The sequence below is a fragment of the Rhinoraja longicauda genome, chromosome 28, assembly GCF_053455715.1.
Source record: "Rhinoraja longicauda isolate Sanriku21f chromosome 28, sRhiLon1.1, whole genome shotgun sequence".
NCBI classification, from domain to species: Eukaryota; Metazoa; Chordata; class Chondrichthyes; order Rajiformes; family Arhynchobatidae; genus Rhinoraja; species Rhinoraja longicauda.
Window position 1 is genome coordinate 16,791,675 of NC_135980.1, and position 26,955 is coordinate 16,818,629.

General features: G+C 42.8%; 1 protein-coding gene across 2 annotated transcripts; it reads right to left on the reverse strand.

The window, feature by feature from the left end:
• Window positions 1–493: 493 nt before the first annotated feature.
• On the reverse strand, window positions 494–25,458 carry smim7 (small integral membrane protein 7). Of its 2 annotated transcripts, XM_078423754.1 has the most exons (5): window positions 25,355–25,458; window positions 21,951–21,992; window positions 18,818–18,870; window positions 6,357–6,447; window positions 494–2,428 (listed from the first exon to the last, which is right to left on the reverse strand). In XM_078423754.1, exons 1-5 carry the CDS (start codon window positions 25,378–25,380, stop codon window positions 2,413–2,415), a joined length of 228 nt encoding a protein of 75 aa, XP_078279880.1. In that variant the 5' UTR covers window positions 25,381–25,458; the 3' UTR covers window positions 494–2,412. The 2 variants fall into 2 exon arrangements, with proteins under 2 accessions (XP_078279880.1, XP_078279879.1); XM_078423753.1 differs by lacking the exons at window positions 494–2,428; window positions 21,951–21,992; window positions 25,355–25,458 and adding an exon at window positions 20,258–20,479 and having other exon boundaries at window positions 6,414–6,447.
• Window positions 25,459–26,955: the final 1,497 nt, after the last annotated feature.

Below are 26,955 nucleotides of genomic sequence, written 5' to 3' on the forward strand. Positions count from 1 at the left end.
ACAGTCCGGAGTCGCCTTCCAGAGGGAAGTGCTTCGAAGAGTTTGTGGCCAGGGTGAGAGGGGTCAGAGATGATCTTGCCCACTCGCTTCCTGGCCCTTGCAGTCTACAGTTCGGCGATGGGGGGGGGAAGGTTGCAGCCAACAACCTTTTTAGCTGTGCGAACAATCCGTTGCAGCCTCCGGATGTCGTGCTTGGTGGCTGAGCCAAACCAGACCATGATGGAGAAGGTGAGGACAGACTCAATGATAGCAGTATAGAATTGGACCATCATTGCCTGTGGCAGATTGTGTTTCTTCAGTTGCCGCAGGAAGTACATCCTCTGTTGGGCTTTTTTGACTGTGGAGTCGATGGTGGCCCCCCATTTAAGGTCCCTGGAGATGATGGTTCCAAGGAACTCCAATGACTCCACAGATGTGACTATGGTGTTGTTGATGGTGAGTGGGGGAGAGGGATCTCTTTGAAAGTATTGTATCCAAAGACAATGCACAAATGTGGTTAACAAATGTTTTAATCATAGGTTTTGTGAACAGACACCAGATTACAGTACACTGCGATGGCGTGTGAACATGAAGTATCAGAACTGATTAAGCAAAATCTGTATATTATTTACAAATTTATAAGACAAAATGAAAATCAGGAATCAGGCAACAGACCAGTGATAGGAGGGTTATCAGTGACAGCACATTACAGCAACAGTTTGCTATAATACAATCTATGACCATAGGAGATGAAATGAAATCAGATGGGGATAGGTATAAAATTGCTATTTTATACCTATCCCCATCTGATTTCATTTCATCTCCTCTCCATTTGTATCCAAATCTCAACCACAAAATATCACTGCAATAGCAGATAGAGCATGTGCAATTGCTATTTCTCCCAGTTATCGGGCTGCTTCTTTAATAATGATCGTGGAACAGCAATACTTAATGCTCAAACATTGCAGGGCACCAGTGTAGCACTGTCCTTATGACACATGGTAATGTTATTCAAGTTACTTTACAAAGTTCACTGGAACTAGACTAATGCTTTTAGGTACAAATGTTAGGGGAAAGCCATAAGTGCCTCGACAAAAAAGCAGCACAGATCACTGGTCAACCAGAAAATATGTGACTATAGCTTTAAGTACTTGGGGAAAAAGGGAAACTTCCGTCACTGATGAGAAGTCAAGCAGTCAATTAATGGATACTACTCCAGAATGTGGTTCTGAACCCAGGCCATTGGAGATAAAAAGGACGTGAATTTTTTTGTACGTACCTAATGATTTAAACAAAGCCTTAATGACCGTTTTGGTGACAATTAATCTGTATCATCAAAGCAGGATACTGGATGAAGACAGGTGACCAAAAAAATACAGGACAAGTGCCGACTACAAGTTGCTGGCTGTATTCAAAATTGGTCCTTGGAGTACTGTCCTACTTTGGTTATATAACAGCCTTGAGAAACGTACAAACGGTAATCAATCATGATTAGAATTCATGTGAAGCAGATTAACTGTGGATAGCCCATAAAAATAAATTTAAATTTAAAATCAAACTGAAACAAATTTCCTTTTCATGCATTTAACATTTTATTGTGATTCATCTATCATGTTTATTTTCTTTTTGTTCTCATTGCACAGAATGTCTTAAAAACAAAAACGGTGTACTAGATATGGAACTGAGAAAGGATTTACTATGTGCAAATTATAGATCAGCATAGATTTAACATTGCTTAAAAAAGAAGAATCTAATCTCTGGAGTTTACACAGTCCTGCAGGTCAGCTGTTTTTTTTGAACTAAATAGAGTCAGTGATACTGGTATGCACAGTACTTTCCACACCGACTTGCTTACGCTTATGATGTATACAGCTCACATGTGATCGCATGGTCCACATTTATACCTGTTTGAGCTGTTAGAACCAGTTAGCTGCATAAAGCACTTCAATCCAATCACAATATTCTGTTTAAAAAATAATTTCTCAAATAAAGAACAATTTGACAAGAAAGGGGCAATCTATTTAACCATTCAGCATAATTTTAATCAAAATATTTTTCTATTGGCAAATTTCCACAGTATGTCAGGGGCTGACATTTCAGATCTGCATGAGTTTGTATCTGGAGTGAACCCAAAAGAGAACAAAATGAATATTTAGCAGTGATCCTACTCTTGCATGTCTGGGTTTCATCCTGAACAAATGATCTGTCCAGGGAGGACGGGAAAATCCTGGATAGATTGACTTTTGGCATCTATCCGTCACTAGCCGCTGTTGTAGAACTGGACTTCAGACATGATTGCAAGTGTTGAAAAACACTTGCCTGAACCTCAGGGTTGAACAAATGTAAAAATTATTATCAAGAATGTAAAGAATTGACAAAGAATCCAATTCCAGAAGGTCCCAGGATCACTTCATTTCCACAGATAGATAGATTTCAAGATCCAAAGAGCCTAGAAACCAATAAAAAAACATGATCAGTCATCTTTATGACTATACTAATTCATTTTAAAACAGATTTTAAAAAAAAGGATAATTGCATAGCTCAAAACTCTCCCGATGAAATGGCAAAGAGAAGCATTTCCACAAAGCATATTCTACATTCTCATGATATCTCAAAATCATACATCATGTTTTTTTTTAGATATTCTCATAATGTTGGTAACTGCAGCAAGTAACGAGCATAAAAGCAAGAAGCCACCAACAACGGTGAATGACCAGAAAATCTGGCTTAATAATATGTTTTTTGTTGTCCAAAATTACTAAGACTACAGTATTACGAGATTCTCTCTTTTGGACATAACCAAGAGATCTTTTTTGTACAGCCACGGAGGAAGATGAAGCTTCAGTTTAATTAATAATCTAAACCACATGACCTCCACACCACTGCGCAGAAGCATCAGTCTGATTATGGGCTGAAGTCTCCAAAGTAAGCAGGTACAGTGCCCTCCATAATGTTTGGGACAAAGACCCATCATTTATTTATTAGTCTCTGCTCCACAATTTGAGATTTGTAATAGAAACAAATCACATGTGGTTAAATTGCACATTGTCAGATTTTATTAAAGGCCATTTTTATATATTTTGGTTTCACCATGTAGGAATTACAGCTGTGTTGAAACATAGTCCCCCCATTTCAGGGCACCATAATGTTTGGGACACATGGCTTCACAGGTGTTTCTAATTGCTCAGGTGTGTTTAATTGCCCCCTTAATGCCGGTATACAAGAGCTCTCAGCACCTTGTCTTTCCTCCAGTCTTTACATCACCTTTGGAAACTTTTATTGCTGTTTATTAACATAAGGACCAAGTTGTGCCAATGAAAGTCAAAGAAGCCATTATGAGACTGAGAAACAATAATAAAACTGTTAGAGACATCAGCCAAACCTTGGGCTTACCAAAATCAACTGTTTGGAACATCATTGAGAAGAAAGAGAGCACTGGTAAGCTTACAAATCGCAAAGGGACTGGCAGGCCAAGGAAGACCTCCACAGCTGATGGCAGAAGAATTCTCTCTATAATAAAGAAAAATCCCCAAACACCTGTCCAACAGATCAGAAACACTCTTCAGGAGTCACGTGTGGATTTGTCAATGACCAGTGTCTGCAGAAGACTTCATGAACAGAAATACAGAGTCTATACTACAAGATGTAAAGCACTGGTTAGCAGCAAAAATAGGATGGCCAGGTTACAGTTTGCCAAGAAGTACTTAAAAGAGCAACCACAGTCCTGGCAAAAGGTCTTGTGGACAGACAAGACAAAGATTAACTTATATCAGAGTGATGGCAAGAGCAAGTATGGAGGAGAGAAGGAACTGCCCAAGATCCAAAGCATACCACCTCACCTGTGAAACACAGTGATGGGGGTGTTATGGCCTGGGCATGTATGGCTGCTGAAGGTACTGGCTCACCTATCTTCATTGATGATACAACTGCTGATGGTAGTAGTATAATGAATTCTGAAGTGTATAGACACATCCTATCTGCTCAAGTTCAAACAAAAGCCTCAAAACTCATTGGCCGGCAATTCATTCTACAGCAAGACAATGATCCCAAACTTTGCTGCTGAAGCAACAAAGGAGTTTTTCAAAGCTAAAAAATGGTCAATTCTTGGGTTGCCAAGTCAATCATCCCATCTGAACCCAATTGTGCATGCCTTTTATATGCTGAAGAGAAAACTGATGGGGACTAGCCCCCAAAACAAGCATAAGCTAAAGATGGCTGCAATACAGACCTGGCAGAGCATCACCAGAGAAGACACCCAGCAACTGGTGATGTCCATGAATCGCAGACTTCAAGCAGTCATTACATGCAAAGGATATGCAACAAAACATTACACATGACTACTTTCCTTTACATGACATTGCTGTGTCCCAAACATTATGGTGCCCTGAAATGTACTATGGGGGGGGACTATGTATAAACACTGCTGTAATTTCTACATGATGAAACCAAAATATATAAAAATGGCCTTTATTAAAATCTGACAATGTGCACATTAACCACATGTAATTTTTTTTCTATTAAAAAACTCTCAAATTGTAGAGTACAGAGGTACATAAATAAATGATGGGTCTTTGTCCCAAACATTATGGAGGGCACTGTATGTCTAACAGAATGTATTCTGTTAGAGACAAGACCAACCATTTGAAATAGACATCAAATGACAGGTACAATATTGCAGCCCTTATAGGCTACCATACCTCTGCTTGATGGGAGGAAGCTGGGAAAAGGTGTGACACACTAAATTTCATCAGCTGCAGCAATTCCACACCTCCCCACTCTAAATGTTGTCAGGAAACTGTGATCATGTTGCCAGATAAATATTTGAATATTCACATAGACTGTGAAATTATTTGACCATGACAAGTTTAGCAAAGAAAGACCCAAGTAACTGATGTGCGGGACAAAGGCAAAGTAATGTTCATTTTAATGATAATCTAGAGCAAAGCTTAATTCTGGATGTCCAACAATGTCACAATCATTAACACTCCCTTTCCATACTCCACATGCTTCATAACCAGTACAGGTAATTTGGAAGTCCTTAACTTCGATTCCTCAGCACTGAGTCCTACCAGTGAGTCCTGAGTAAAGAGGTCCTTCTGCAGTTGTACACGGCCCTAGTGAGACCACACCTGGAGTACTGTGTGCAGTTTTGGTCTCCAAATTTGAGGAAGGACATTCTTGCTATTGAGGGAGTACAGCGTAGGTTCACTAGGTTAATTCCCGGAATGGTGGGACTGCCGTATGTTGAAAGACTGGAGCGACTGGGCTTGTTTGTATACACTGGAATTTAGAAGGATGAGAGGGGATCTTATGGAAACATATAAGATTATTAAGAGATTGGACATGCTAGAGGCAGGAAACATGTTTCCAATGTTGGGGGAGTCCAGAACCAGGGGTAGGCCATTTAGAGCGGAGATGAGGAAAAACTTTTTCACTCAGATAGTTGTAAATTTGTGGTATTCTCTGCCTCAAAAGGCAGTGGAGGCCAATTCACTGGATGCTTTCAAGAAAGAGTTAGATAGAGCACTTAATGATAGTGGAGTCAGGGGGTATGGGGAGAGGCAGGAACAGGGGTACTGATTGTGGATGATCAGCCATGATCACATTGAATGGCGGTGCTGGCTCGAAGGGCCGAATGGCCTACTCCTGCACCTATTGTCTATTGACTTAAATCAGGTAAACTTGTGGCATTTAATAGAGTTCCATAATCTTTTACTGATCATGGATGAGATGCAGTCCCGGGGGTCCTATAATCTCTTTCTTAGAGAACTTGAGCCTTGGGGAAGCTTCTATTAATCAGACACTGGGGCAATCATGCATGTCTTTGCAGTTGGAATTATGGACTGGGTCCACTGGGGTTTTCGATCTTATATTTATTTATTTGTACTGCGTAAGTAAAAATGAAATGTGAACCATGCAAGATGATGTTAGGACAGATAATAGAAGCATAGGCAGAGATAGCATTTAAAGAAGCATCTCTGAAGAATTAGAGAGAAATGGGAATAGAGCTCCAAACAGGTAGTTGAAGGCACGGCTGCCAGAGGTGAAAGTCTGTAGCTCTATCACACCACCATAGAAGGTAACAAGGCTTTCCCATAAGTGGTAAAGCAAGTTTAGTCATTTACCACAACAGATACTCAGTGGTTTAGCACGTTATCCCAGTGTTAAATACATTTTTATCACTCGACTTTTAATATCTTAAACCAATCAAAACTTTCAAAGTCAACAAATTAATTCCTCAATTCTATTTGGTGATCCAGATAGGTTGAAATAGAGTCTTAGTAAGCAACTTAAAAAAACAACTACTTGATCATTATAAGCAATTTGTGTTTGGAACAGAGATTTACAGAGGGTGAAACAGCAGTTTCTTTACTTACACAATCATGCAGAACATCATGAAGATATTCCACAGGGCGATGAAGATCCGGAAGTAGCGCAGACTCAACAAGAATTCTCTTATGTTATCACCTGAGAAAAAGTCAATTATCATCAGGTTAATCTCAAGCAGCTTTCAAACTGGCTCTCATTTGCATTCAACCATCAATACCAGAACCAAGTGAGCAGAGAAAAACTTTTCTCAACACCTGATCTGGAAATATTTTTTACAGAAGCATGGTAGCACAGCTAATAGAGCCATTGCCTCATGGATCCCGTGACTTGGATCCAATCCTGATCTCCGATGCTGTGTACATGGAGTCTGCATTTTGTCCTTGTGGCCATGTGGGTTTCTTCTAAGTGCTCCAGTTCCCTCCCACATCCCAAAATCATGCACGTTGGTAGGTTCACATCGATCATTGTAAATTGTTCCTAATGTAAAGATGAGTGTGGAATTTGAGGAGAGTTGCTGGGGATTCATGTTAGAATAGAGTTACGGTAGGATTAGTGTAAAAATATGTGCGTAATGGTCAACATGCACAGTGGCCCAAAGGACCGGTTTCCATACAGATATCTCTTTGATTCTAAGATCTTTAGTGGATATTTAATCTGGCACTTCATGTGCTAATTAAAATGAAGATACCAACATGTGCCCACTTGGATCAAGCAGTCATTTTCACTTTTAAGTTGTGGGAAAGATAAACGGTCTTCTTGGGTCTTTAGTTTTACCGAGATGCTCAGCTGGTAGTATTCTTGCCCAAGTCAGAAGATCCCATATGTGACTTCCACGCAAGAACCTAAGCACCTGGTATAACCTAACAATCCTGTGTAGTACTGTTGGAATGCTGCTCCATCACAACTGTTAAATTCAGACCCAACCAGTCTGCTCAAATAGACATAAAAGTTATCAAGAAAATATTCAGAAAAAATATGCAAGTTCGTCCTGGCCAATATTCATTACTTATTAAAGCCAACTTATTAAGATGAAAGATGATCATTGTGTTGGGGACCTAGCTATGTGCTAATATAACAAGCCTCGTCTAGTTTATCACAACAATGATTACTGTTTAAAAGGCCTTAAATAACAGTAAAATGCTTTGTGATATCCTGAAAGGGACTCAAAAGATGCTGCATCAATTTAAGTATGTAAGAATGTTTGAAGAAGTCTCGACCAGAAACATCACCCATTCCTTCTCTCCAGAGATGCTGCCTGTCCCGCTGAGTTACTCCAGCATTTTGTGTCTACCTGCATCAATTTAAGTTTGTTCAGTCTTATGCCAAAGATGAAAACATAACATGTTTAACTCTGAGTCATTCATGTTAGATTTTCATTGCATCTGGCGAAAGTCCAATCATGAGACCTGCCGCCTATAGAACTTAATATCTTGACATATTCCACATACACGGCTGTTTTGATATAATAGTTCATTTGAACTATTGAAACATTTATGCATTGTACCGATTATACACTCTAGATTCTGGGTAGTAGATACACATGGTTCATGGAGAAGTCTCCAACACAGTTTCACCACAATACATCGGAGCCATATTGCATACAAATAGGCCCTTTCTGATGGTTCTGGGCCTGTACTCGCTGGAGCTTAGAAGGCAGGAGGGGGGGGGATCTCATTGAAACCTACCGAACAATGAAAGACCTAGAAAGAGCGGATATGGAGAGGATTTGTCCAGCAGTGGGAGAGTCTAGCACCAGAGGGCATAGCGTCAGTATAAATGGATGTACCTTTAGAATGATGAGAAGAAATTTCCTCCTCTAGTGGGTGGTGAATCTATGGAATTCATGCCACAGACAGCTGTGGAGGCCAAGACATTGGATATTTTAAAAGCTGAGATGGATAGGTTCCTTGGTTAGTAAGAGTGTCAAAGGTTACGGAGAGAAGCCAGGAGAATGGGGTTAAGAGGGAAAAATAGATCAGCCATGGCGGAGCAAACGATGGGCCAAAAGACTTAATTCCGCCCCTATGTCTTATGATCAATGAATTGGACAAGTGTTTGTGTAATATTTTCATATTCATTGATATTACAAAGCTGGGTGCCCGTGCCAGTTGTGAGGAGAATACACAGAAGTTCAATGAGATGCAGACAGATCAAGTGAATATTCAAGTGTATGGTACATGGAACGTAATGTTGAAAAATCTGAATTTGTCCACTTCGTTGAACAAATAAACTATTTTTAAACAGTAACAGATTGAAGAGTGTTCACAGATACCTGGGTATCACTGTTCCCAAATCATGCAGATTCAACAAGTGATCAGGGAAGTCACTATACTGGCATTTATTGCAAGGGGGGTTTGAGAACAAGAGTAAAAATGTATTTTTTCAATTATATAGAGCCAATGTGCAAAAGGATGTGGAATATTATGGTCCAGTCCAATATATCTGCCATGGATGAATACAAGACAACACAATATGCTGGTGTAACTCAGCGGGTCAGGCAGCATCTCTGGAGCACATGGATAGATGACATTTTGGGTCAGGACTAGAAACATCACCTATCGAAGTTCTCCAGAGATCCTGCCTGACCGACTGAGTTACTCCAGCACTTTGTGTCTTTTTTGTAAACCAGCATCTGCAGTTTCTTGTTTCTATAAGGAAGAATATACTTGCAATAGGGAGGATGTTACAAAAGTTTGCCAGATTAATTCCCAGGAGAGAATGTTCCATAAAGACAGATTAAACAGACTGCACCTATATTCTCTGGAGTTAAGAAAAATAAGACATGATCTCATTAAAATATCCAGTATTCTTATGGGGATTGACAGGATAAAGGCAAGGATAATATTTCCTTTGAAAATCAAACTTCATGTTCTTGGAATCCAAAATAAAAAGATAAATTGCTGGAAACATTCAACAAATCTGGCAGCATCTATGAAAAGAGAAACAATCAGGCCTGAGACCCTTCCTCAGAACTGGTAAGGAGAAACAAGTTAGTTTACAGTAGCAAAGGCAGACACAAAATGCTGGAGTAACTCAGCGGGACCCACAGCATCTCTGGAGAGAAGGAATGGATGATGTTTCGGTCAAGACCCTTCTTCAGACTTCAGTTACTCCCGACTTGAGTTACTCCAGCATTTTGTGTCTACCTTCGATTTAAACCAGCATCTGCAGTTCTTTCCTACACAGTTTACAGTAGCAATGTGGATTGGGTAGAACAAAGGGAATATCTCTAATAGGATGAGATCAAATGAATTAAAATGGCAGGTTGAAGCATATTATGCTTCTTTGTCTGTGCAAGTGTTATAAATAGCAAAGCTGTGAGACATGCCAAATAGGGAAGACTTTCAATAACAACACTGAACAAAACTGATAACAGGCATAAATGGTAAATTTTGATACAAAAAGTGCGAGAATTCAATATTGAATACAGAGCCAGCAAAAAATGCTCAAATAGAAAATGAGGTGCAGTTCCTCAATTTTGCATTGGGCCTTACAATAGGAGACCACTGACAGGTCAGGTGGGATGGGGATGGGGTATTAATTTTGCAGGGAACCAAAAACTCAGAGTCACTCCTGTGGACTGAATGCTGATGCTCCACAAAGTGATCCCCCAGTCTGTATTCGGTTTCTCCCATGTAGAGGAAGCCACATTGCGAATACAGAATATGATACACTTGATAAGAAAAAGTAGAAGCAAATTGATGCTTCACCTAGGAAGACCAATTGGTTCCTGGATGAGGGGAAGAGAAACGGTGAAAATACAGGTGTGCATCACCTGTGGTTACATAAGTGCCACAGGACAGAAAGTGGTTGGTGGGAAAGAAGGCTGGACACGGGAGTCGCAGAAGGTATGATCCCTTTAAAATGCTGAAAGGGGAGGGGAGGATGATGTCTGATGGTGGGATATTGTTAAAGCTGACAGTAATTGCAAAGGATGATGCTTTGAATGCAAAGACTGGTGAGGTGTTGCCTTGTCCATGAGGTGAGTGGGTGAGAGACGATACATAGTCAAGGACTCTTAATATTTTCTCTGGCAGGGGTGTCTAGAACCAAAATAAGATGTTGGCCATTCAGGGCAGACACAAGAAATTTCTTCAACCAATGGGTTGTGATTTTAGAACATTTTACCCAACAGGTCAGTGGAGGCTCAGAGGCTACAGAAAATTTAAGGTAGAGTCTGATATTAAGGAAATCAAGAGATATGATGCTAGGTCAGGGAGATAGAGCTGAGGTAATAAATCAGCCAAGACCGAACGGCATAGCAAGGATGAGAACTGAATACTCCTGTTACAATTTATTGTGTTCATGAGGTTCTCTCCTATAAGCAGCCGAAGTAGTGCTGTACTTAATTTCACATGAGCTATAAAATATAGCATGTAATTAGAGAAAATAACAAAATCTAAAATGGAGGTAAACGTCAACAACAGCTTCCTTTATTGGTTTACAGGAGACCTTGTTGATTGGAAGTCACCAGGGAATCAGATTTCAACAGTTACCAGGTAAATTATTCCCTCCTCCCATCCCATCAAGGAGCAAATGAAGCAGCAGCTACAGCTGGAGCACAGATTCCAAAAATTCACTGGAGATGCCGGTGAAGGAAAAAGCAACAGAATGAACATCGTGAAGATTTACAGAAGTACAAAACAGGAAGAAAGAAATGGGAATGGTATTGAGGAAATGCATTTCAAACAAAATAAAATATAGGATTTAAGTTAACAAAAAGATCATGGTTTTTGAAAGAGTTGCTGAACATACAATCTAGCTGTTGGAACAAACTAAAAAAAAATTACTTCAATCAACCACAGCAGCCGCAAACATCCACTATTCTGCTCTGTGAGGTTTCAAGTGGATTTCTTCCTATATGATTTACACATGGCACAATGTATGTCTTAGTGTAATGTCCCCAAAGATCTTCACCAGACCCTCCATGCAGGTCCAATAGTGTCTAGTTAATGGAGATGCTTAAAAAATGGCCTTTTTGAAACCTGTTATTCTAACCTTTTAGCAATGTATCTATATCTTTCTCTTCTTGGCATGCAATATTCTCGCAAAGATCCTTGATGGTGGTAGCACAGACACATAACATGGCTAAGGCATATGGAATTTTTGGCCCATTAGTTGGCGCACTTAATTCAAGAGGTTAGGCTCCAACTCTCACAAACATTGTTCAGTTACAGTGCAGCATGCAGTTATGGTCACCACACTCTCAGACAGATTTAATGGTGCTGGACAGGGTGCAGAGAAGACTCACTAGGATGGTACCCGAGATACAATATTTCATTAATGAAGAGATACTGGGTCTGTTTTCCCTGGCGCAGAGGAGGTTTAGAGGGAACTGAAATTATGAAAGTACAGATAAGATAGACCACATGAATCTTTCCCCCATATCAGCGATAAAATTGGAGGACACAGATTTTGGGTAAGGGGGAAGAAAGGGAGTGCTGAGGGGGACCTTTTTTACCCAGAGTGTGGAGAATACCTGGAATGCACTGCCTGAGTAGAAGAAACACAGTCACTGATAGAATTTAAGAAGTCATACAGCATGAAAACAGGCCCTTCAGCCCAACTTGCCCAAGCCGACCAGATCGTGTCTCACAAATCCGATTGAGTTTTTTGAAGATGTGACCAAAAAGGCTGCTGAGCCAGAGCTGTAGAAGTTGTATATGTGGATTTCAGCAAGGCATTTGACAAAGCTCTGCATTTTAGGTTGCTCTGGGAGGCTAGATTGCATGGGAACCAAGGAGTACTAGCTGACTGGATAAAAAATTGGTTGAGGCAGGCACTGTCACATTTAAGAAACATTTAGACAGGTACATGGATAGGAAAAGTTTAAAGTGATATGGGCCAAACGCAGGCTGGTGGGACTAGTGTACAAGGGGCAACTTGTTCGCCGTGGGCAAATTGGGCCAAAGGGCCCATTTCCATGCTGTCTGACTGACTAAATTAAATCTGATTTGTTAACATATCTTTGAGTCTTTCTGTACATTTCTAATGTTGTGTAATCTATCCATTTCAAGTGTTATACTTTAAGTCCTATTCTTTGTGGAAATGATAAACAGCAGTCTCAGCATTGATCCCCAGTGGTACATAATTTGCACAACAGGGAACAGGACAGGCCACAGCTGGGTGCTAGACAGTGCATCAGAGCAAGACAAATTGTTTATAAAGATAGATAAGAAAGGAATGGAAAAGAAGAAAAAGGCAAGAAATAAAAAAGTTCAACCTGTAATGTTTACACTAACTGTCAACATCCTACTTATCAAAAGTCAATTAACAATTTTTTTAATTCAGTCGCTGATTTAGTGTAAGGATACCAGAGCATATTTTTTATACAGCAAGAACACTCACATAACCGTGACCATATGATTTAATTGAAGGTACTGATTGAGGAATATGCTTTGGCCAGAAAAAATGTGGACGACATTGCTTTTCCGTAGAACAACAACAGGGAATTTCCTGTTAATAGCATGAATCGGATTATATCAAATGTCGTTAATTGTTTACCAGTGATGTGCATCAACTGGGGACTCGCCCCTATTCATCTATGTAGTATTAAACCTAACCTATAAACAGAACAGTATAGCACAGGAACAGGCCCTTCGGCCCAGATGACTATGCTGTACATGATGCCAAATTAAACTAATTCTGCCTGCACCTGATCTGTATCCCACCATTACTCACATATTCCTCTGTCTATCTAAACTCCGTTGTTGTATCTGATTCCAACACCACCCCTGCCAGTGCTTTCTAGAGAACACCTCTTTAAAACTTTCCTCCTTTGATCTTAAGTTACGCCCTCGAGTCTGACGTTTCCATCTTGGGAAAATAAGGTTCTGGCTGTCTACCCTACCTATGCCTTTCATAATTTTATAACCTGTCAGGTGTCCTGTCAGCCTCTGAAGCTTCAAAGAAAACAATCGAAGTTTATCAAAGCTCTCCTTGTACCTAATACCTAATCCAGGCAACATTCTGGTAAACCTCTTCTGCACCCTCTCATGAGTCTTCACATCCTTCCTGCAATGGGGCAACAGAACTGCACAAAATAGTCAAATGCAGCCCAACCAAAGAATTAAAAAGCTTTATTATGACATCCTGACTCTTAAATTCAATGCTCCAGTTGATGAAGGCGAATACACCACATGCCTTCTTTACCAGATGTGGTGCTGCTTTCAAGCTATGGACTTGGACCCCAAGATCCCTTTGTATTTCAAAGTTGTTAAGAGCCCTGTGATTAGTATTGTATTCAGTTCTGGTCACCACTTCATAGGAAAGATGTTGTCAAGCTGGAAAGGGTACAGAGAAGATTTACGAGGATGTTGCCATGACTAGAGGGTCTGAGCTACAGGGAGAAGTTGAGTAGGCTGGAACTCTATTCCTTGGAGCGCAGGAGGATGAGGGGTGATCTTATAGAGGTGCATAAAATCATGAGGAATAGATTGGATAGATGTAGAGAATCTCTTGCCCAGAGTAGGTGAATCGAGGACCAGAGGACATAGGTTTAAGGTGAAAGGGAAAAGATTTAATAGAAATCTGAGGGGTAGTGTTTTCACACAAAGGGTGGTGGGGGAATGGAACATGCTGCCAGAGGAAGTAGTTGAGGCAGGGACTATCCCAACATTTTAGAAATGACAGGTACATGGATAGGATGGGTTTAGAGGGATATGGACCAAACGCGGGCAGGTGGGACTATTGTAGCTGGAACATGTTGGACAGTGTGGGCAAGTTGAGCTGAAGGGCCTGTTTCCACGCTGTATCACTCTATGATTAACTGCATACCTTTCCCTTCCATTTGACCTCCTAAAATGCAACAACTCACACTTGCCAGTGCCATTTTTCCGTCCATATTGACCAGGAGTGAAGAAGACTGCAAAAGGTGGCGAACACTGCACAGTCCATGGCAGACACAAAATGCTGGAGTAACTCAGCGGGTCAGGCAGCATCTCGGGAGAAGGAATGGGTGACGTTTCGGGTCGAGACCCTTCTTCACACTGATGTCAGGGGAGGGGGCGGGACAAAGATAGGATGTAGTTGGAGACAAGAAGAGAGATGGGAGAACTGGGAAGAGGATAGACAGGGGAAGCAGGGACTACCTGAAGTGGGAGAAGTCAATGTTCATACCGCTGGGGTGTAAACTGCCCAAGCAAAATATGAGGTGCTGTTCTTCCAATTTGCGCTGGCAATGGAGGAACAGCCTCACTCTGACAATGGAGGAGGCCCAGGACAGAAAGGTCAGATTGGGAATGGGAGGCAGAGTTGAAGTGCTGAGTCACCAGGAGATCAGGTTGGTTGAGTCAGACTGAGCAGAGGTGTTCAGTGAAACGATGGCCAAGCCTGCGCTTGATCCCACCGATGTAGAGAAGTTGACATCTGGAACAGCGGATACAATAGATGAGGTTGGAGGAGGTGCATGTGAACCTCTGCCTCAACTGGAAAGACTGTTTGGGTCCTTGGATGGAGTCAATGGGGGAGGTAAAGGGACAGGTGTTGCATCTCCTGCGGTCGCAGGGGAAAGTACCTGGGGAGGGGGTGGTTTGGGTAGGGACGAGTGGACCAGGGAGTCACGGAGAGAACGGTCTCTGTGGAAAGCAGAAAGGGGTGAAGATGGGAAGATGTGGCCAGTAGTGGGATCCCGTTGGAGGAGGCGGAAATATTGGAGGATGATTTGTTGTATGCGACGGCTGATGGGGTGGAAGGTGAGGACAAGGGGGAATCTATCCTTGTTACGAATGGGGGGAGGGGGAGCAAGAGCAGAGCTGCGGGATATAGAGGAGACCCTAGTGAAAGCCTCATCTATAATGGAAGAGGGGAACCCCCGTTTCCTAAAGAATGAGGACATCTCCGATGCCCTAGTATGGAACACCTCATCCTGGGCACAGATGCAGCGTAGACGGAGGAATTGGGAGTAGAGGATAGAGTTTTTACAGGAAACAGTGTGGGAAGAAGTGTAGTCAAGATAGCTATGGGAGTCAGTGGGTTTGTAGTAGATGTCAGTCACTAGTCTGTCTCCTGTGTTGGAGATGGTGAGATCCAGAAACGGTAGGGAGATGTCAGAGATGGTCCAAGTATATTTAAGAGCAGGATGGAAATTAGTGGTGAAATTGATGGTCAGTGAGTTCTGCATGGGTACAAGAGGTCGCACCAATGCAGTCGTCAATATAGCGGAGGTAGAGTTCGGGGATAGGCCCAGTGTACGCCTGGAACAGGGAATGTTCAACGTACCCTACAAAGAGGCAGGCATAGCTAGGGCCAATGCGAGTGCCCATAGCTATGCCTCAGGACTGCCCAGTCCATCACGGGTACTGACCTCCCCACCATCAAAGGGATTTACAGGAAATGTAAGGCCAAGTGAGACATCGACCTTCTGAAATGTGGCCAGACCTGCCACCTGGTGGCTGAGCAGGGATAGTGCAAAATCCTCTGTCCTTGAGTGATTCCATTCACAAATCTGGATATTTTGGAAGCAATTTAAATCTCCACTTAAACTCAACAGACACATGTCAGCACTTAAAGCATTTAATCTCGGTGAAAATGTCTGACATAGGAGGTCTCCCTCTTGTCTGTGTCAGTAGAAAAAGAGCTTCTCAGCCTAATCTTAGCCTTCTAGCACTGCCGGGTCAGGGGTTTTCAAGGTCACATCCCAAGGTTGTTTAAATGTGATGAGGGTTTCTGCCTTAACCACCCTTTCAGACAAGGAAGTTCAAAGACCTGCTACAATCTGCATGAAAACAGTTTCCCCCATTCCCTTCTGTCGCTTCTACCAATTACTTTAGATCTATGTCTTGGATTCTGAACTGTTTGCCAAAAAATGGTCTTCCTGTTTATTCCTTCTGCCCTTCCATACTGTGTCAATGAAGTCTCACCTCTGCTTCCAAGTCTGTCCAATATTCTCTCCTGATGAACCTTTTCCAGTCCTCTGCACCATCTACTGTGCAACATATCTTTCCTGCAACGTGATCAAGAAGGATTTCAACTCGATACACCATCTGTCCATTTCCCACCAGAGATACTGTCTGACCTGTTGAGTTCCTCCAGCACATGGTGTTTTGCTCAAGATTCCAGCATCTGCAATTACTTTTGTCTCCACTAAACTCTCAGTATCTGGCATAAGCTTTCATTATATAATAATGAAATAATTATTTCACTGAAATAAAATCTTGGCTTCAATCAAATTTCCTCAAACTCAACTGCAACAAATCTGAAATCATCATCATTGGTCCAAAAACGCTCATCAAATCCACCCAAAACTTCATCCTCAATATTGATGGTCTCCCAGTATCCACCTCCCCTCACATCCGGAATCTTGGAATCATCTTTGATCAAACCCTCTCCTTCGACAAACACATCAAACACATCACAAAGACAGCCTTCTTCCACCTCAAAAACATTGCCCGTCTCCGTCCATCCCTCTCCTCCACAGCTGCAGAAACCCTCATCCACGCCTTCATCACCTCCCGTCTGGACTACTGCAACAGCCTCCTCTATGGCGCACCCTCAAAAATCATCAGTAAACTTCAATACATTCAAAACTCCGCAGCCCGTCTACTCACCCACACCCCGATCCGTGACCATATCACCCCCGTCCTTTACAAACTCCACTGGCTCCCCATCCCCCAGAGAATCCAGTACAAAATCCTCCTCATGACCTACAAAGCCCTCCATAACCTGGCCCCATCCTACCTGACTGACCTCCTCCACAGGCACACTCCCACCTGCACCCTCCGCTCTGCTGCTGCCAATCTCCTATCCCCCCCCCATCCGGACCAAACTCAGATCCTGGGGGGACAGGGCTTTCTCCATCGCTGCTCCCACCCTATGGAACTCACTACCCCAAACCGTCAGAGACTCCTCCTCGCTCACCACATTCAAAACATCACTGAAGTCTCACCTGTTCAGTACTGCCTTCAACCACTGAAGGTCACCTCACCTTCTGTCTCCTTTCTCTGTTCATTTACTTATTTATCTATTTATTCACTTCCCTATGTTCTTTAAATCCCTGTAAAGCGTCTTTGAGTGTATGAAAAGCGCTATATAAATGTAATGCATTATTATTATTATTATTATTATTGCTTTGCCTTACTTTACTTTCTACGAATTTTGCCATTCATAGGGCTCACCTTTTCACTTTGTGTCAAATGTTTACCCTGAACTTCCGTCACCTTCTGAAACATCTCCTGTTATAGATAATAGACAATAGGTGCAGGAGGAGGCCATTCGGCCCTTCGAGCCAGCACCGCCATTCAATGTGATCATGGCTGATCATTCTCAATCAGTACCCCGTTCCTGCCTTCTCCCCATACCCCCTGACTCCGCTATCCTTAAGAGCTCTATCCAGCTCTCTCTTGAATGCATTCAGAGAATTGGCCTCCACTGCCTTCTGAGGCAGAGAATTCCACATATTCACAACTCTCTGACTGAAAAAGTTTTTCCTCATCTCAGTTCTAAATGTTCTGAACTGTTGACCCAAGATTGACTATCTTTACCCTCTCAGTCAAGATAAATTGGCCTGATGCCAGTTTGGAAATTTTATTCCCATTTTTGACTTTTCCCCCTACCATGATAAATCTTATTGAATTACCCTCACCATCAAGAACATGCTCTCTTCTCCTACTGCCACTGCTGTCACCGTTCCACCATTATTCTCTGAAACTGAAGCTAAAATTGCTCCCAACCCATTACCATGTACTTTCTGCATCTATTTTACATCATTTCAAAACTCCAGTCATTTTGAAATAATCAATTGGTTTTGTTCTTAGATAAACAGTTCTGTGTAATATGTCTACAATTTCCTATCAAAAAGTATTTTCCTCAATAAAAGTGAGAAATTCAGATTGATGGCATTAAGAACTCCTTTCCAAAGCAAAGTGTATAGCACAAAGTACTTGAGGTCTAAAAATAAAAAAAATGTCAGGCGGCACGGTAGCGCAGCGGTAGAGTTGCTGCTTTACAGCGAATGCAGCGCCGGAGACACAGGTTCGATCCTGACTACGGGTGCTGCACTGTAAGGAGTTTGTACGTTCTCCCCGTGATCTGCGTGGGTTTTCTCCGAGATCTTCGGTTTCCTCCCACACTCCAAAGACGTACAGGTATGTAGGTTAATTGGCTGGGTAAATGTAAAAATTGTCCCTAGTGGGTGTAGGATAGTGTTAATGTGCGGGGATCACTGGGCGGCACGGACTTGGTGGGCCGAAAAGGCCTGTTTCCGGCTGTAGATATATGATATGATATGATATGATATGTTGGACCTGGTTCAAAACTGCCCAAATCAGCAAAGTAGCAATTTTGGGAACCTATGTATCAACTGCTGCTTGACATAGATACAATTGGTATGTGTGTAATGAACAGATGCAGTCAGAACGGGAAACAACCCCTGGGACTTTACCACAATGATAATCCTCCCTTTCATATGGAATTGATAACATATGCTCCAATAAATTTAAAAGTGGCATAATGAAGGATCAGATTGCAGAAGGAAATTCTAATTTAGAAGCCCTGAATGAAACAGTTTTACCTGTAGTCAGCTCTCTCCCATCTTCTCCAAAACCCTGCAGTTCTTTTCTCTTTCTAAAATACAAAAAAAAAGTTATTCAATCATTCATGCAATTCAAGAAAGAAGGACCAGACTGACAAGTACAAATTCAGATATTCTGTTGTGTAGATCAATGTTTTTAGAACAGCATGGGACAGACCCTTCGGCATATAATGTCTGAGCCGAACATGATGCAAAGTTAAATTAATCTCATCTGCCTACAAAACATTTTTGTGGTAACCATAGCTGAATTTACTGTTTACATCAGTCTAATGAAGCTACACTATATATATTTGTGGAACACTAAAACCTAAATGAAACGTAATAGGCACAGCATCGAACAAGTGGAGATGTCAGTCCCTGTGCAACACTATTCTGAAATTATATAGTTTCTCTTATTACATACAAACACGGGTTAGGAACAGCAGTAGGTCACTTGGTGCCTCAAGCCTGCTCCATCATTCAATAAGATCACAACTGATCCAACAATAATCTCAAGGTAATGTTGCCACGGTCTCATTTAGATATTATGAATCTATCAACTTCAGACCCAAAAATGTTCAAAGGCTCTGATTCCACTGCCTGGTGAGGAAGAAAGTTCCAAACAAATTCACTATCTTGAAGACATTTATCTTAACCACTTAGGTAGACACAAAATGCTGGAGTAACTCAGCAGGACAGGCAGCATCTCTGGAGAGGAGGAATGGGTCTTGACCCAAAATGTCACTCATTCCTTCTCCAGAGATGCTGAGTTACTCCAGCATTTTCTGTCTACCTTCGATTTAAACCAACATCTGCAGTTCTTTCCTATACCTTAACCACTTGTTAGATAAACAGCAAACAGCTGGCTTCTTTTCCCCAAGTTCTAGCAATCTGTCCTAGCCATTTTCACCTTTTTCTGATAGCTTTTAAGTAGGCATTTAGCAACAAAAAAAACCAAACTTGCTGTTTACCTATCAGCTACTCAACTTGCATCGTCAATGCAATTTTAACCCAATGTTGGTGTTGAGTTGCTCCTGCTGTTTTCCCTACATACTGAAGCCCTCTTACTCCGCAAAGCCCAAACTCCAAGGATCTCTCTGCTGTAAGAGCCTTATTTTTAAAGTTTTTAACAAATTGACTTGATTTCAACTGAATAGACGGTAAACTTAAATGTTAATGGACCTCAGCTGCAATTGCAATGTAGGTCTCTCCGAAAGCAACTTGTTTACCATCTCAATTGTAACCATTCTAGTTTAAAGCTACAAGGATGTGACTCTAAACTAGATGTGGATAATATTTTAAATTAAAACTAATTCGCCCCTTCTACAACAAGGCACATTGTGAAGTTTGCTGCCCTTTAGCAGCTGGACATTTCACAAAATACTTTACACCGCGTTCCATGCAGAGCCTTTACTATTTAAAGGAGAATTCATTGTGTACCTTTGACAGTGAGTCAGCTGCACATGGCTTTAAGCAGGCAGAGGCTGAAAGAATGAAGTGGGATGGCGTGACTGCTTCTGGCGTGAAGCAGAAGTAAGTTTCACATCGCTCCTGCTGTTTGCTGGAGGAGACCACCTGTTCTCCTTGAGTACAAGTGGTAGGTGTCACAGGCATGCAATGTTACAAGGATTACAGGTTCAAGGAAGATTGAACTCATCTGGCACTCTGGGCACCTTTATGAAGCTAGACCTCTTCACAAATAGCAAGATCAGCCATTCTCATGCTCAGCACTATGCTTCATTCTCGGGCAGACATATATATTTTTTCCAAATTTTAGGGGGCTGAGAAACCAGTCACCCACTACATGTTGAATAGTGCCCTTGAAACTGTGGCATCTTATATTCAGCAGAATCAGTCCAGCCAATGCCCTAATTTAAGAACATAGAATATTGGAAAGTACAGCACAGGAACAGGCCGAAGGGAAGTCAAGGTAAAAGAACCATTGGGAAGTAGTGATCATAATATGACAAGTTTTAATCTACAATTTGGGAGAGAGAAGGGAAAATCGGAAGTGTCAACACGACAGTTGAACAAAGGGGACTATGGAGGCATGAGGGAGGAGCTGGCCAGAGTTGACTGGAAAGAGACCCTAGCAGGGATGTTGGTGGAATAACAATGGCAGGTATTTCTGGGAATAATACAGAAGGTGCAGGATCAGTTCATTCCAAACAGGAAGAAAGATTCTAAGGGGAGTAAGAGGCGACCGTGGCTGACAAGGGAAGTCAAGGACAGTATAAAAATAAAAGAGAAGTACAACTCATTGCAGTGTGAACAGCTGAACAACTCCGGGCAGTCCACCTAAACCTTCCTGATCTCCCGGTTGCCAAACACTTTAAATCCCCCTCCCATTCCCAAACTGACCTTTCTGTCCTGGGCCTTCTCCATTGTCAGAGTGAGGCCCAGCGCAAATTGGAGGAACAGCATCTCATATTTTGCTTGGGGAACTTACACCCCAGCGGTATGAACATTGACTTCTCTAACTTCAAATAGCCCTTGCTTTCCCTCTCTCTCCATCCCCTCCCCCTGGCATCAGTCTGAAGGGTCTCGACCCAAAACGTCACATATTCCTTCTCTCCAGAGATGCTGCCTGTCCCGCTGATTTACTCCAGCATTTTGTGTCTGCCCTCTTTTCATACCTGATTCCCTCTAATCCAGGCAGCCTCCTGGGAAACCTCTTCTGCACCCTCTCCAAAGCCTCCACATCCTTCCTGTAATGAGGCAACTGTTTGGCACATAATTCTCCAAATGCAGCCTCACCAAAAGATTATAAAGTCTCAACTTGATTTCCTGTCTCTTATACTCAATGCTCCGACTGATATACTCAATGCCTGGACTGTTGCCCTGAAGTGCTCATGAGTGATATGGAAGCACACATTTTTACATCACATGGACTTGCAGTACCAAATTCAACTGGAAGGTATTTTATTGTGTCTCTTTAAGGCACTTTGCACAATACCCCACCTTCCCATTCTCCCCATCACCCCCTCCCTCCTCGCCAACAAAAACAATAAAGAGCATTTTTATAAATTGTTCAGACACATTGAGAAATTCTCAAATGACTTTAAGTGGAATGACGACATGAATTACAGCCACAGAAGCCTGGACTCATCCCTGCCCAAGGACTCATACTTACAGTTTGAAGTTCAGCACAGCTCCTGCATTCATCAGCAAGGTGCTGCAAGAGGTTAAATTAGGTGAAAACACAGAAGAACCATTTATATTCTTTAATTTTCCGTCCCTGCTCGTTTCCTTCACCCACTGTGGTTTATTAGTTGGGACACATTTACTTGTTTTTACCCAAGTACCTATGTTTAGTATTTTCTTCTGACTAAAAACTTTGCATCTCTGGAGTAGAGACTCCTTTCTGATGGATGCTTCCTATTGCAATTACATATATAAAAAAGTAATCTCCTGAAATATGTAGAAATGTGGCCATATTTGTTGCCTTTGTGCACAGAGTGCAATCCAACGACAAATATGACATGAAGATTTAACTCCAACTCGATTTAAAGGTTGTTTCAAATGCACTCGTTCAAGTTAAACATTACACAATTCATTTTTGTTTCAAAGAACAGAATATTATTTTTAAGAAAATATTTTTTAATGAAAATCTAAATTCTATTGACTTGTACTTACTTATACAGTGTTACACTTTGGAACACCTGCCATTCTTTGCAACCAATGAAGTATGTTGAAGGTTAGTTCATGTTCAATCATAGGAAGCACAGCAGCCAATTATACACATCACGTAATTAATTATTTGGTGGGATTTTGGTTGAGCAATAGATTTCACAAATTAAACCTCTTTCACTCAGAATAATGGAGCCTTTAACAATTAGCCTTAGCTTCATGGCACAGCCACACTCCACACCACCTCCTTCCATTCTGTAACAGTGTAAATGAAGACTACATTCTCTGTGCAAAACTGCTCCTGACTCAAGCACAAATAACTGCATTCCTCATGGCAAAGGTTGTATACATCAAACAATCAGTCGTATTTAGACTTCTGGAACCCCTGCATTCAATGGCTGATAAAGGGCCATGTCAATCTGGCTGTGCCCCCTGGGTCATTAAGAGCCTGCAGCACCTCTGGGTACACGTATGCAGACATACGCCCATCTTTCCACTTCATCACTAGAATCCACAAGGAGTCCAACAGCAGAGACCAATCAGGGCACAATTCTCCATCATTACATAAAATAATCCACCCCTCCAATGCAATGGCAACTGGGCCAGGCAAATAAATAGTCTCGTCTTTTAAAGAGGATTTAGCCTGAGAGATTAATTTAGCAAGTAGGTTAAATTACTTAATTACACTTACTTCACATTTTGTTAACTTTAGGTAGCATATAGCTATGTTTTAATTATTTTGTTTTAATTTGCAGCATTTAATATATTTTAAATGTTTGAATGTCAGATACATTTAATGATTGTTACAAAATTTCAGGAGCTTTGATTGGAAGCGAGTGTTTTCTTCTAGACATGCCGCTGGTAATAAGACAAACAAGAACCACCTCCTCTAACTTATCTACTGCATCTGGTATTCCCAATGTGGACTCCTGTACATCAGCGACACCAAGCGACTGTTTTGCTGATCACTTGCACTCGGTCTGTCAAGGCCTACTGGATCGCCCGGATGCTAACCATTTTAATTTCCCTTCCCATTCTGACCTTTCCGTCCTGGGCCTCCTCCACTGCCAGAATGAGGCCACATGCAAACTGGAGGAACATCACCACATATTTTAGGTAACCTCTCACCAACCTTCCCCCCCCCCCCCCCCCCCAATCCCTTTCTTCCCCACAAACCTACCCCCCTCTTTTCCCCACCCCCTTCACTCCCCTGTGCCATACCTGGACTCCCACTATTTCTCCCCTCCATTCACACCCCTACCCTCCCACTTTCCTCGCTCTTTGATATCACTAGGTTAATAATGTAGCAGCAAGTATGTAGAAATAATGTACTTGTAGCAGCAAGAATTTAGGAAGGCAAAATGTAATTCAATCCTTACTGCAAAAGATTTGTGTGTAAGAATAGAGATGTCCTGCACCAACTACGCAAGGTCCGGATACATAATATTAGGAATATTCCCAACCAATGAAGAACACATTGTGAGAGGGAGAAAAGCCAGTTTGATTCCTGCTATGGTCGGATTGTTGTGTGAAAAGAGATCAAGCAGACTGGGGTAATACTGAGATGATCCCTTCAAATGTAAAAAGTATTTCAGATCTGAGAAGATAAATGCAGGGGTTAAAAACAAACTGCTGGAGCTGTGGAGGAAATAGACAGTTGACTTTTTGGGTTAAGACTCTTCATCTAGACGGTGTCTTACATAGAAACATAGAAAATAGGTGCTGGAGGAGGCCATTCAGCCCTTCGAGCCAGCACCGCCATTCATTGTGATCATGGCTGATCGTCCCCAATCAATAACCCGTGCTTGCCTTCACCCCATATCCCTTGATTCCACTAGCCCCTAGAGCTCTATCTAACTCTCTCTTAAATCCATCCAGTGATTTGGCTTCCACTGCCTTCTGTGGCAGAGAATTCCACAAATTCACAACTCTCTGGGTGAAAAAGTTTCTTCTCACCTCAGTTTTAAATGGCCTCCCCTTTATTCTAAGACTGTGGCCCCTGGTTCTGAACTCGCCCAACATTGGGAACATTTTTCCTGCATCTAGCTTGTCCAGTCCTTTTTTATAATTTTATATGTTTCTATAAGATTGTGGGATTGATATTTCCCCAGACCAGAGTTTCTGCAACCAGGAGTCACAGTGTAAACATCTGGAATTCTCTGCCCGAGGGCTACGAGACACAGAGTACATTGAAGACAGATCAATACATTTTTAGAAATGAGGGTACTGGCTGGTGGGGAACACTGACAGAGAAGAGAGATAAACCTGGCCTGAGGATTTGAACGGCCTACCGCTGGAACTCACAAATTGGGGTTGCATGTTTTTTTTTTGTTTCTTTTTCTTTCTCTTTTTCTTTCTCTTTTTTCTCTCTCTCTTTTTTTTCTCTCTCTCTCTCTCTCTCTCTCTCTCTCTCTCTCTCTCTCTCTCTCTCTCTCTCTCTCTCTCTCTCTCTCTCTCTCTCTCTCTCTCTCTCTCTCTCTCTCTCTCTCTCTCTCTATCTCTCTCTCTCTCTCTCTCTCTCACACTCACTCTCTCTCACTCTCGTTTTCTCTCTCTCTTATATAAGTGCTGTCAGCACAAAATTCACGGGCGTGTCGGAAAAGTGTCAGTAATTAAAACAATGCTCCAATGAGACGATACCGTGGGTAACAGAAGACTATGTATGGCCTATGTTTAAAGTATTCCCGGGTACCCCCAGGAGTTCAAGCCAATGCTCAGTGACCACCAACAGCCCGACCTGAGTCCCAAGCCCCTATCCGTGTGCTCCTCGCACCCACAACAACCGCCGCCCGCTCCATCACCGCCCACCCCCGCCTCCAGGCGCAACCCAGCGTCAGGCCAGGTCCTTCCTCGAGGCCGGTGCTGCTCCCTCCGCCGGGTACCCGCTCCCCGATCGGCGGCCTTTACCCGAACAGCAGAAAGTCTCCGATCATCTCCGTCCGCGTCCGCGTCCGCGTCCGCCTCCACCTCACCGCGCGGCGCAGCCTATTGGCGTCATCGCCGCCGTCCAATCACAACGCAGCCACTCAGTCGCAGCAGGACGACGTCAGGCCGTCCAGCAGGTTTGGTTGCGCGGCGTGGTGCCGCGTTCTCCGGTCAACCAAACAGAGGAGCCGAGCCCGCTGCTGCACAAACCCTGGGTTACGAGCCCACCAGGTCCCCACCCCACCAGGTCCCCACCCCACCAGGTCCCCACCCCACCAGGTCCCCACCCCACCAGGTCCCCATCCCACCAGGATCCCATCCCACCAGGTCCCCATCCCACCAGGTCCCCACTCCACCAGGACCCCATCCCACCAGGTCCCCACCCCACCAGGTCCCCACCCCTCCAGGTCCCCACTCCACCAGGTCCCCATCCCAACAGGTCCCCATCCCACCAGGACCACATCCCACCAGGTCCCCACCCCACCAGGACCCCATCCCACCAGGTCCCCATCCCACCAGGTCCGCATACCAGGTCCCCATCCCACCAGGTCCCCACCATTCCCAGGACCTGAGCTCGCTGTCGGTCCCCCCAACCCCATGGCCACCATTACCCCACCATTCCCAGGAACCGACTCCTCCTGCTCACCCCGACCCTGAATCCACCCATACCCCGTCAGACGCGAGCCCCGCACGGCAGGGTGTCGTCTCCCATCCATCTGCCCCGGGTCCCGAGCCCACTTGGTCTCCTAACCCTTGGACCTGAGCCCATATTGGCTCACTATTGTAACCTCATTGCCAACATTTACCCTCCTCCCCCTCATAAACGTCGGGCAAGAATGCCACCCCTCACTCGCAGGATTTCTCAATCTCAGGACACCTCAATCTCAGAATCTCATCCAGGACATCATTCTTTCACCCCCACCAATACGACAAGCATAGAACACCTCACTCACTCCCAAAACCACAAGTAAATCGGTATTAATAGACTGCTTGCCTCTCAAGCCTGCACTTCTATTGGATATGATGATGGCTGGTCTGTGCTTGCCTCAACTCAACCTCTGTGCTATTCCTCATAGTCCCTTTCAAATCTTTCAAACATTTTTCTTATCTCCCATCTTAAATATACCCGCCGATCTGGCCTCCACCACCCTTGGACTGAGAATTCCAGAGGTTCACCACTCTCAGAGAAGAAATTTATATGCAAATTGGTTTTAAATGACTGGCCTCTTATTTTGTGCCTCTGTACAACTTCCAACCCAAGTGTTGGAAGAAATACTAACAGTGGATGGGATGCTAGTAGAGCCCAATTAAGTTGACATTTTCAGTTGTTATTGGAAATGTGCTCATTCAAGAAAATGTAGATTAATCTATTACACTCTCAGGTTTTGAGTAAGATTTGGGGATTAGAAGATGAACCATTAGCCACAGGATTGACTCTTTAAGCCAATATATTTATGTAACTGGTCTTGTTAAGTTTCTGATCAATGGTAACCCCCAATATCTTAGTGGTCTTTTCCGTGTAAGAGCAAGCATTGAGTGGCAAGGTGAGCTAGTAAGCATTCCCATGATGGAGATGTTATTGT

Excerpts from the sequence above, each read along its gene's own strand:
- smim7 (XM_078423753.1), bottom strand. The coding sequence starts at position 20,431 with ATGCCTGTGACACCTACCACTTGTACTCAAGGAGAACAGGTGGTCTCC. Across the intron at positions 18,871-20,257 it reads CAGCTGACTCACTGTCAAAG|AAAGAGAAAAGAACTGCAGG; the intron begins GTACACAATGAA and ends TTTGTATTTTAG.